General features: G+C 43.2%; 1 protein-coding gene across 1 annotated transcript; it reads left to right on the forward strand.

Annotated features, from left to right (window-relative positions):
* Positions 1–1706: 1706 nt before the first annotated feature.
* Positions 1707–12238, forward strand: trim8b (tripartite motif containing 8b). The gene is made up of 5 exons (XM_020646247.3): positions 1707–4373; positions 9237–9332; positions 9483–9748; positions 9888–10003; positions 10100–12238. The coding sequence occupies exons 1-5, from the start codon at positions 3768–3770 to the stop codon at positions 10798–10800; spliced, it is 1785 nt and encodes a 594-aa protein (XP_020501903.1). The 5' UTR covers positions 1707–3767; the 3' UTR covers positions 10801–12238.

Below are 12238 nucleotides of genomic sequence, written 5' to 3' on the forward strand. Positions count from 1 at the left end.
ATATAAAAAAAATAAAGATCTTTAATCATATTTTTACCCAAGAGCAGCCCTGAGGGAAAGAGAGAGAGAGAGAGAGAGAGAGAGAGAGAGAGAGAGAGAGAGAGAGAGAGAGAGAGAGAGAGAGAGCACTGCTTAAATGACTTAAACTTGAACATTTAACACAGGAACTGGAAACCGGGAACCTTTATTTTTATTTTCGTGGGGACTTAAAACACAATAGCTAACAAGTACACTTTAACTTCTATTTAGCCTATATATCACACATCATATACATTGCTTGTAGGAGCCATTTTGTGTTTATCATTGGCATGTTGTATAATTAGATTTATCTGAATATGTTATTTTCCACTAGGGACACTGAATGCACAGGGGCGAGTATATATAGTGGCACAGGCGACGGGAAAGGGAAAGCTCAGGTACGGGGAGCAAAGACAGTTCTCACCAGACCAGCATTCATGTTTCAGACCAGCACTCAGACCAACTACAATTCATTCATTCTACTGGCTACGCTTCACTGGAAATGGTATGTTTTTTGTTCTCATATTGCCATCAAGTCACTTCAATAAACCTTCAATTCAACTTTAAAAACGGCTGGAAAATCATTGTTTGCATCTGCATAAGACTTCACCCCTACCTGTGTATTACTGTTCTTTTATTTATGCTCTTATCTCGTATTTATGCTCATATCTTAATCTCCTCTTGTGTTTTAACTTGGTAATTTCTTATCTTACTTACTTTGTCTATTTATGTTTCTCATTTATATTTACTTTTTATTTTTATTAATATTATAGTTTGGGGTTTTTTGATCCTTTAACCACTTGTTTCTATTTCTTTTCCTGCTCTTACCTTCTTATTGCTGTTATCTTTTTATTTTTTTTTAGCTCTTTTAGTTTCTTACATATTTTAAAATTTTTGGTTCCTCTTGGTCTCAGCTCGTGTTGTTGGGTTCTTGTGTTGCCTGGGTTCTTATGATGGTTCTTGTGTTGACTGGGTTCTTATGATGGTTCTTGTGTTGACTGGGTTCTTATCATGGTTCTTGTGTTGGCTGGGTTCTTATCATGGTTCTTGTGATGGTCGGGTTATATATGTCTGTTGGGTATCGTGCACTTTGGGTTCTTTTCTGTTGAATTATTTTTAGTATTTTGCATTTGTTTGTTCTTGCTGTTTTTTATGTTCTTCTGTGTTTGGTTTAGTTTGTTCTTATTTGTCAAAGCACTTTGTAAACCTGTGTTTTTAAAAGGTGCTATATAAATAAAGTTATTATTATTACAAGTTATTATTTTTCAACATATTTTTAGTAAAGCAAGTTCAAAACATACAGTGCAATTGGGATGCAGTCAACATTTTTCTTTTTTTTACTCAGAAACATTCAAAAACCCAGTGTCACTTCGCCCTGTGAACAACCCTCCCAGACCAACAAATAGACCTCTTAGTTTAAAGACAAGAATAAAAGTGCAAGATTGGAAAACTCACAGAATAAAAAAACAAAAAAAATAAATTAAAAGTTATTATTAATGGCAATAATTGGAGCAACGGGAGAAAAAATGGAAAATTGCCATTACATTGCTATTCTGAACAATGTTATATCTCCATCGTATTTTGCAAGGCCATATCCACGAAAGAGTGACGTAAGCACGATTTTATTTTGAAAAACGTTCCCGGAAGTTCAATAGTGATACGGTTTTCTTGACGCAGATTTTTAGGACTCGTCCAGCTCGCCTGCATTCCTCCTCTCTAAAGCCTGACCGATAGAGACAGAGAAAGAAACGGAAGAGAGGAAGGGGGGGGGAAGAGAGAAAAGGCCAATTATTATTCACAACCGTGTTGGATTTTTATGAACCACGGAGCCGTCTCAAACCGGACACACCGACCGGAGTAAAAACCGGAAAAAAAATAAAATAATAACCACGTCGAAAGCACGACGGCTCCCTTTTGGAGAGCACCAAGTGAAGGAAAAGAAGGCCGAGCTTTACTTCTTCAAAACGGGACTTTGTGCTGATAACTCTCGAAAAGCAGCTCTCCTTTTTCCACGACGGATATCTCCATTTTTTTTTTCTTCTCTTCTCTTTTTTTAAATGAGGATTTTTGCAAGATGGCTGATGACAGCTACCCCTAACAAGGACAGAAAAAAAAGCGACGTCCCCTTTAAGATTAGCGGGGGTATATTTTTGTATTTCTATCAGTTAAATGTTTAAATATGGCTGCTTTTTTTTTTTTTTTTTTTTTTTTTTTTTTGAAATAATGACTGTATTAACGACCGGGAAATAGTCGCCAGGTTTAGTGTTTTATTTGTACCTGTGCTGTGATTAAAAAAAAAAAAAAAAAAAAAAAAAATGGTGAGGTGACGTCTGAGGTAATTTACACGATTTATTCAAGATAAGGAAGTGGAGGAAAAAAAATATGTTGTTGGCTAAAGGCTGAAGCAGGTGGAGAGCACGTTTATTAAAAAAAGAGGCCAGAGCTGGATAATACTAAATATTAACCTTTAAAATCAAGATATAATTTGATAGATGTGTCGGAGAGGAGGAGAGGAGGGGGGGAAGCAAAAAAAGCTTCTGTAGCCAACATTCCTGCGGATCCTAAAAAGCCTTTGTTTTGTTGCGCAGGAGCTGGACTCGGACTATTAAAACGATTAACTATGCAGTAAACAGGCTGGAAAATGATGGCCCGGCTATGATTTGCAGCGTAATGAGATTATATGGCCTTTGTTGTCGACAGTAAACTGCTGGGGGAAAAAGCCGAGGCCTTGTGTACAGATATGCGAGCTGTGCCACACTAAGCAGGCGTTATTCATCAAACAGAAATGTCGCTTTTTTTGTCAGATTGAAGGGCTGGAGGTAGCTGTGGTGTCTTGTGTGTGACCCTGCAAAACAGCTTTTCTCTTCTACAGCCAGCCGTCGCCTGGTTGTGTATGTATAATTAAATTGCAGGTGGAGGCTCCTCGGATACTTATTTATGATTCAGCGGACAAAAGCATTGCGCTGCGTTGTGATTATTGAAGGGAATCAGGCGTCCTTGAGGTCCTGACAAAAAAAACAAAAAAAACAGATTCAGGGTTTTTAAAAACAGCTCCGTGTGTGTGATTAGTAATCAGGGTGTGGACTTGGACTGGAGCAGTCCCCTTTTTCTCGAGGTTTTCATGCTTCGTTTGCTGGTCTGAATCATAATCCGACGTTGAAGTAGGTAAGGGCCTGAGCAGGCAGCAGGAAGGGATCAAGTGTCTTTTCATGTGCTATACAGAGATTCATTCACCCCCCCATGATCTTGTGATTTTTTTTTTTTTTTAAGATATTTAGTTCTCTGTGCCTTGTTTGCATTTCACGGTTTACCTGTAGCAGACAGGATTTTTAGCTTCCTGTAGGCCTGTGATCACACTCAGAAGCTGTAAAGGCAGGGCCCTCTGTGTTAGTGTCTGTGTGTGTGTGATTTAGAGGAAAGGAAAGCACGGTTTACTGTAATCTGTTCAACGTCAGCCCCTGCTGTGTGTGTTGAAATCACCAAGGTGTTGTCATCATCGCCCTGAAGCCTTCTCTTGTCAATTTCTGGAATTTGCCTTCATGCTGCAGCAATAAGCAATACTCATCCCCTTGTCAGGGAGACTCGTCTGATTTGGTCACAAGGGTTAAAACACGCAGACTGAGCTGTCAGGACTGCGTCAGGTCTGTTTTTATATTTTCCCTTAGACTCTTTTTTTTTTTTTTTGTTGAGAGTGTCAGTTTTCCTTTGTGGACACAGAGAGAGGCTTGGAAGTGGAAAACAGTCGGTGTATGCCTGCCCGCACCATGATGACCTCTGACATGGCTGAGACGTGGAGGAACTGTTTCGAGGAGGAGCTCATCTGCCCCATCTGCCTGCACGTGTTCTCAGATCCCATCCAGCTGCCCTGCAAGCACAACTTCTGCCGGGGCTGCATCAGCGAGGCCTGGGCCAAAGACTCCTCGCTGGCCCGCTGCCCCGAGTGCAATCATGCTTACACACAGAAGCCCAGCCTGGAGAAGAACCACAAACTGTCCAACATAGTGGAGAAGTACAACGCCCTGAGCGTGGAGAAGGCCACCACGCCGGCGCTGCAGTGCATCCTGTGCCGCCGAGGTCCGCCGCTCCCCGCCGTGAAAGTCTGCCTGCGCTGCAACGCCCCGTGCTGCCAGTCTCATGTCCAGACGCACCTGCAGCAGCCGTGCTCGGCCCTCGGGCACCTGTTGGTGGAAGCCGAGGCGGTGAAGGCCTGGACCTGCCTGCAGCACGACGAATACAGGCTGTACCACTGCGAGGCCGAGCAGACGGCCGTGTGTCAGTACTGCTGCTTCGCCCGCTGCCACCCCAGCCACGGACATGCCGTCACCGACGTGGAGCTGAGACGCAACGACATCAGAGTAAGGATGGTTTTACATTCAACAAATACACGCTTGTTTATTCACTTATCGGTGGCTCGTAATGGAAGCGGTATCAAACATGTCGAAAGTAGAACTAAACAAAAATGTCATCGACCGCATACTGGCGCACAAAGATTTTCAGTCAAATCATTGAAGTATCTTTTGAAAGCAAACATGGATGTTATAAGTGTAAGGTGTATTGTTTATATAATGGATTCTTTTAAGGTTTTAGACTGTACGTTTGACAGCGGGAAACTGTGAAGGACCAGAAACAAAATTCAAAAACCCTGAGAATATTATTTTGTCCCGGCCCTAACTGTAACTCTAAGCTGTGTTGTTCCCATACCAGTTTAGAAAATGCCTCATACACACCCTAATATGCAGGATTGGATTCCAGCTAGTTGACAGTCTATGCTCAGATCCAGTACCATCATTTTATTCAGCATTTCTAAAAGTTATCTGTTCTCCAGAAATCCGTTCTACTTCACCCAAAAAAATGTAAGGGATGTGGCAATATTTCCCCTCAGACAACCACACCAGTACAACAATGGATGGTATCGAAACATCTCCACATTAAAGAATTAGTAAGTTCGTCAGCGATTAATAAAAGCTAGCTTTGCTTAAGTAACACAATGTGTGTTTGTGCATTCATAACAGCATCACATAACCAATGAGGTCATCTTTAACTTCTTTGTAGTCTTCAAGTAAACATCATCTCAACAAAGGGCATTTAGCTAAATAAGATATTAAAAGTGAAGACTTCTGGGTACAGAGCTGCTGTGATCTGCTCTTAAGCTTTAATTTAGTTAACCATTCAGTTCACTCTATCAAAAACAGAATTTCCCATTTAAAGGAACAATTGCATTTTGATTGTGTTTTAAATCCTGTGTGAGAGTCTTGTGCATTTTTCAGTACGGATCTACTCCAGCCTCCATTCTCATCTGTTGGAATGACAAACAATGCAGTCAAGGGTGGAACAATGAGGGGGCCCTCAGAGGGCCTTATCTCCCCAGCACAGGTGCATCCTAGCTCAGGGATCGCCAGTTGTGAGAGGGGGTGGGAGTGGAGACAAGGGGAAGGGGGATTAAAGTGATTTGTCACTTGATTCTGCGGCCTACTTGGGTTTTTTATTAACCAATTCACTTCCTGGGGTTTGGTGCTCGATGTAGTCCGTTGGAGCTGAGGTTGGATTGGTTTTCCTCCTCTCTTTTTGTTTTTTTTAAACAAGGTCTGTGACGGGGCGGTTTAGTCAGAGGGAGAACCAAGAAAGCTTCTACGCTAACTGACTCACGCAGATCACCCAACACCCTGTTTAGGTGTCAACTGGGACATGCTTGGGTGTGTTTCTTGCTGGTAATGCTATGACTCAGCTTTATGGGGTTATGTATAGTTAATCGTTCACCTGGGGCACAGGAACGACTATTCGGTGGGACCTTGTGTGAATTTAAAAACCTTTACACCAATGTTCTTCACATTTGCAGCTTTTACGTAATTCCTGGAAGAGTCAATAATGCTGGATTTAACCCAGAAATAGATATTTAATCATTATTATGTTTAAATATAATGTAGTAATAGTTGACGTCATACTTCTTGCAGTTAAAGGCTCATTTTAATGTGAAGAAAACAACTGTGTAGAAGTTATGTGTCCTGGGAAATTTAACTGTTAACAAATGAATCAGATTGGCCAAGCTTTGTGATGACGACGAGAGCTAAAGTAGGCTAATGTTAGCTCATCACAAAAGCATGTTGGCTGACAAATCAAATGTCAGCGTCCTTCATGTTTGGTTGTTTAAATCGCGTCCAATGGCTGAATTGTATCCACTCCTAAACGTATTCGGTGCGGTCGTAAGGTGGGGGAAACCAAGCCAAAACATCAGAAATACAGGCAAAGAACAGACAGGGTCTAGGACAGTCACCACACATGTATGTAGGCCCGTAAGTGACGATTAGCTTTTTCCTAAAAAATAAAATATCGATTATACAAAACACGACGATGTTGATAAACGCCTAATAAACCTGATCTATAATATATCTATAAGAAATTTCCCCTTATAGCAGTGATCACTGAGACATGCAGAATGCACCCCCCCCCCCTCGGCACACACCCATTACAACAGCCTCCCCCCGCTCTTCAACGCCCACGCCCCCACCAAATCCACCTCACCCCCTCGCACCATCCAGCCGCCTCTCTCCCGGCGAGGACAGACCTTCCCTCTGGCCCTGCCCTCCTGCTCTGGTTGCTCTGATGGAGAAGACACTGTGGTGAAATGACAGCTAAAGAGCTCCCTCCCCTCCTTTTACCCCCTTTGCCCTCCCCTCCATTCCCCAAAGGTATCCCATACATTGAGCTGCCTTCCCCCCCTCTGGGACGCTCCAGCTCCTTCGACCCTGTTTTTCCCCTGGCTGCTGCTTGGAGCCTAACTCAATCAATCAGCACAACCAGGTCACAGTCCTGGATCTAACCATGCCAACTGTGTGTGTGTGTGTGTGTGTATACACATGTGTGGGTGGCTGTGTGTGTGTGTGAAAGATATCTAGGGCAGCGGTTCCCAACCATGTGCCACTGAGACCCAGGAGTATGCAGGTTTTCATTCCTATCAAGCTCTACAGCAGCTGATCACTGATGATAAAATCAGCTGTTGTTCAGTCGGAGGGATTGGATACCGTAATGATGATGATGATTATTGCATGTGAACAGACCCTCCGCCTGTGAAAAACAACAGATTATTGATTTGTGTCAGACCCCAGTAGATTTCTAGAATGTTGTTTACAGAGAAACCTTCCTGAAAAAGAGTATTTTTTTCAACTTTGTCCAAACGAGCCGCTCTATCTATAAAAAAAATCAACATTTACATCTAGTTTTCTATTCTTTCATTAACAGGACATAATTGATTTGACACTAAATATATGCATTTAGAGACGACACAACATGTGGGTCAAAACATTTTTGAAAGCTCTGAATAAATTTCAGAATTAGGCTTACGTTTTAATCGCCAGCTCTTTTGTCCAGTAGATGCACCATAGGTAAGCCACCGCAGCACCTCCCTGAAGTCCCAGTGTTGGAAAAGAACGACAACCTACTTCTTTGAATGGCTCATTTCTATTTAAAAAAAAAAAAAAAAAAACCCAGACGGCTCAGTTGACGAGTCAAAAGTAATATCCACCCTGGGACATTAAACATTTCCCCATTTTTACCGTTACTTTTCGCTGCTTTCATTTACTTTTAGATCCATAACGATTTCCTTTGGTCATGGTTAAGTTAATGTTGTAACCTTCAATCGACTTCATTCATTTCTTTCAAAATAAAATCAGATTTCCATCCAAACAGGAAGTACCCTCATCTTACAAAAACTAGTTACTAACACAGTGACCAGTGAGGGTGACTTTGTTTAATTGTTAAGTCGACTGATTGTACAAATCACTAGACCCAACATGTCAATATTAAGAGTCTGACAAATAACATCCTCCACTGGATTACACCAATGGAAATGTCCCAAACTACAACCCACTGAGTGAGGTCAGAAAAAGAACAGTATTTTGGGTGGCAGGCCATATCTTTGGCTGTTTGGATGTTTAAGTTGCAGCAACATGGTAGGTCCAACTAATGTGCTGATGTTAGCACTTAACGCAAAGCTCATGCTGTGTCCAATTTTAAAACCCACTGGTTATCTTCTAATTACTAAAAAGCCTTTGGGACTGATGGCCAGTTTTGGGGACTTCTGGTGTAGCCAGCAGTAAACAATAAAATACTACTTCTTCCATGTAAATGTTTACAGTTTGAGTAGCGATAAAGGAGCTTGGAGACAGTATCATAGATGAATACTGTTGATTTGCTCTTTTTCTAAAATTGGATTGGCGGATTCACTTGGACCCAGATATCCAGTTCTGGTGTTTGATGAAAACTTAATTCTTGTCCAATGAAGGCTGATGTGTTCTGCCCCTTTTGCACTCCACATTGCCTTTTATACATGATTCAGTCGATGCTCGTTTGAATGCTAGAGGACAACGACACTCGGACTACAAACAGAAAACCAGAACACTTCCAATCCCCAAAAATCGTGCCATGTGTACAAGATTCTGCGATTTGTTTTCACACTCTCCGAATGGAGATGATGCTGCCACTTGGCCTTCAACGCCCCACTTTACCACATTTTAAGAGTGGGATATTTTAATACGGTTCAAACTGGCGTTCATTTCATTATTTTTTACTTCACAATCTAATTAGCCATGTCTTCATTCATTTCATGTAGATTGAAGATTATTCATGTCTCACATTAAATATTAATCACATGAGGGATTAGAAATTCTTTGTCAACAACCTCTGTGCTCCCAGACGAACTCATGAAGAGGGACATAAAGGATTGTTGGTCTCGTGGATGGGGCCATTCATTATCTTTTTAACTTCTTTTGACCACAATCTGAGACATCTCAGGTGTCTGCCGCTGTTCACATGTAATCATCTGCGTTTAAATAAGTGTTGTTGTTGACACAGCCTTGCTCACAGAGTAAACTCCTCTCTCTGAATACATGTGCATCTTTAAGACTAAACACAGAGAGGAGGTCTTGGAGCTTTTTCTTCCTCTGTATGCCCATTTATTTATCTCTGCTCGCTGCCCCCAGCTCCCCCAACATTAGTCCTCACTCACTAATGCAAACACAAAATAGTTGCTGGTTGCTATGACAGCACACCCGCCCTTCCTCCCCCACAGGGATTGTGTGTTGGATGGAGACTAAATTAGCAGGCTCCTGGATTCTAATATCTCAGGCATGAGGAGGGAGACTGGTGGCTAGATGAGGTCACAGCTTCCCGAACATTAACTCTCTTTTTCTCTCTTTCTTTCCTGTTTTGTCTCCTTTTCACAGCAAAACCTTTTAAGACAGCAGGAGCATGTGGAAGAACGAGTGCAGGAGATCGAAGAGCAGCTCTGCAAACTGGACTCCGACAAGTGTGTGGTGGAGGTGAGTTTTAGCAACCCGGCTATGTGGGCGTAAACGGTTCTACACACATTTCCAGAGATTCTGAGCAGCGTGTATTAACATAAAAAAAAAAAAAAAGAGGACATTTTGAGGGGATTGACGTTTGTGTTTCCATGTTTGTTTCCGCCACAGGACAGAGTGTGTGAGCTGAAAGAGGAAGTGCGTCTGCAGTACCAGCGGATGCACCAGCTACTGGAGGAGGATCTGGGTCGGACGCTGGAGGCTCTTGACCGCGCTCAGGCTCGGTTCTGCCAGGAGAATGCCGCCCAGGTTTTGGTTCTAGGCGAGCAGCGCCACGAGGCCCAGAAGCTGCTGAGCTCCATCCACACGGCCTTCAACAAGGCAGAGGAACTGAGCTTCATGAAAAACACCAAGCCGGTTAAAATCCTCACAGACAGGTGAGGGAGAAAAATTGCCAGCCGTGGATCATAAAATGAACGTTTTCCTTTTTATGCCGGTGGGCCTGTGATATGCAGGTTGTGCTTCCGAGCTGACGTCTTATCTTGAATTCTGCATGTCTCTTGGCGCTTGTTGCAGGTCTCAGGCATGTGTGGGCAGCAGTCTCCCTCCGTACAAAGTGGGTAATCTAAACTCCAAACTGTTCCTCTCTGAAATCTCAAAAAGAGAGAAGAGCCTGAAGAGAACGTTGGAAGGTAGGATCTCAAACACTTCTACTTTTACGACTGTATTCTTATTTTTATTACCACTTATGTCCTCCTATTTCTCACCTTTTTTCTCTTTTCTCTCAGCTCCCCTCACCCCTCCCTCAACCTTCCTGCAGTCTGTTCCTGCGTATCCCAGCGGCCAGAGCTCTGGCTCGGGAACAGAGAAGCGGAAACATTCCACTGCCTTCCCAGAGGGCAGCGGGAACGCCGGAAAAAACGCCGCGCCGGGTTTCAAGGACTCCTCCTCCTCTTCCTCATCTTCCTCCTCATCCCTATCCAAACAGCCCTACCTGGGCTCTGGCTCCGCCTCCGGAGAAGGCCAGTCAACCAATCAGCAGCCTCTCGGCCCCTGCGGCCCGCCTCACATCAGCGAGAGCAGCGGGACAGGAAGCGGAAGCGGCTCTCTGACCAACCACCACTCGGGCTCCGTGTTCGGCTCCTCGCACTTTCCTCCGGGAGGCAGCAGCTCCTCGCACTCCTCCCAGCAGGCCGTGCTGCCTCAGTACGGCGGCCGTAAGATCCTGGTGTGCACGATGGATAACTGCTACTGCTCCGGAGTGCCCTCTGTGTCAGGCCACCGCAGCCACCCTCCGTACCCACGTTCAGGCTCCTTCCCCTGGGTCAGCGCCCAGGACTACCCCCCTCCCCCTGGTCTGGCCTCTGGAGGTCCGTCCATGCAGGGCCTGGCTGTGAGGGACTGGATAGACGCCTCTCAGACACACAGACACGCAGATTTCTACGGGCTATATGGGCAGCCGTCTACAAAGCACTATGTCACCAGTTAACAGAGTAGAGACACACACACACACACACACACACACACACACACACACACACACACACACATACAAACACTCTTGGATATAGAGACAGGCACCAAAATAGCACACCTTTACTGACTTATTAACCATAAAACACAATGCAGTTATTGTCTACACACCCAGTAGAATATTAAAATTGATATCCACACACTGATCTAGAACATATACAAATATTCGGGGGCAGGGTTGATCTCTTTGTGTGTTTATTTTTCTCATTATTTTTCATTTTCAGTCAGTGTTTCATGTTGTGTATGATACATAAACAGCCATCTGCATCACTCTGGCACAACTTAGCTCAGCATTTTACACATTAACGACAAACCAGAGGCCTGAGAGGAGACATCCCTGCATCCTTTTTATTTATAGTGCAGGAGGCAGGATTGATAGAAAATGAACTTTTATTAGGAAATCTTCTCATGCCTCTTCACAGCTTCTTCCTGACGTTAAAGGGAAAAGCGATATCACCGTGCAGGTTTGACCTTTCCAGTTTAGCGCTTCATCTGATATAATCGCCCCTCCAGTCGTACTGAGGTCAGTTGCCTTATGTTATTAGCATCACATTTTGCTCTGCCCGGCTCACTTTGTTTGATAGATCCTTTAATGAGGCACTGCATCCCCTTCGTGTCTCCTTGATTTTTATCATCATGGCAACTCTTCCTTTTTTTTGCTGAGTTCAGGGATGGATTGTACGGCTTGAACACTAAACGCTCTTCCATGGAACACCCACAATGCACTTGTGGACGCCTTGTTATGCTTGGACTACAGACCTGCAGAGGGATATAAGAGCTTAACATTTGGGAATATTGTTCTTATTCTCAATGCTCTTTTTTTCTGCTCCCTACAGGACAGAAGCTCTTCTTCTGACAAAGACTGTTTCCATTTAGTACTTATAATGACTTTGTGTTATTTGGTACATCTGTATGTTTATTGCTCAACTAGAGAGACTCTATGATTTTAGAGAAAAAAGACAAGACTTGACAAACCAAACCAATCAAGCATCTGGAGGATCTGATGATGCTGTAATTGTACTTCCTGCAGGGCAAAGATGTCACTTCCTCTCAATAAGCACACAAGCTCTTGGCTTCCTGTTTGCAGCTGAAAGCATGCAAGGAAGATTTTTTTAAAGCACTCAAAAGAAGAAGAACAATGGGGGATAAATGTATGCAGAACTGAAAATAAGGAGAGTGGGAGGACTTTTTTTCATGAACTTTTTCTAAAAGAACTAGACTGGACTGCAAGATGTAAGCAATTGTCATCATCCTAAAAAGGAGCTGTTACAACAGTTAACATGAATAAAAAAACCAACATTAAAGTATCTTTTTTTGTAAATATTTTGTGAAATGGAAAAATTGCAGACGTGATTTGGAGAAGGGTTCCAAATAAACGAACAAATTAAAACTGG

Source organism: Labrus bergylta, chromosome 21 (assembly GCF_963930695.1).
Source record: "Labrus bergylta chromosome 21, fLabBer1.1, whole genome shotgun sequence".
Taxonomy (NCBI): Eukaryota; Metazoa; Chordata; class Actinopteri; order Labriformes; family Labridae; genus Labrus; species Labrus bergylta.

Coding starts and splice junctions, on each gene's coding strand:
- trim8b (XM_020646247.3), top strand. CDS start 3,768: ATGCCTGCCCGCACCATGATGACCTCTGACATGGCTGAGACGTGGAGG. Junction 4,374..9,236: donor TGAGACGCAACGACATCAGA/GTAAGGATGGTT, acceptor TCCTTTTCACAG/CAAAACCTTTTAAGACAGCA. Junction 9,333..9,482: donor CCGACAAGTGTGTGGTGGAG/GTGAGTTTTAGC, acceptor TTTCCGCCACAG/GACAGAGTGTGTGAGCTGAA.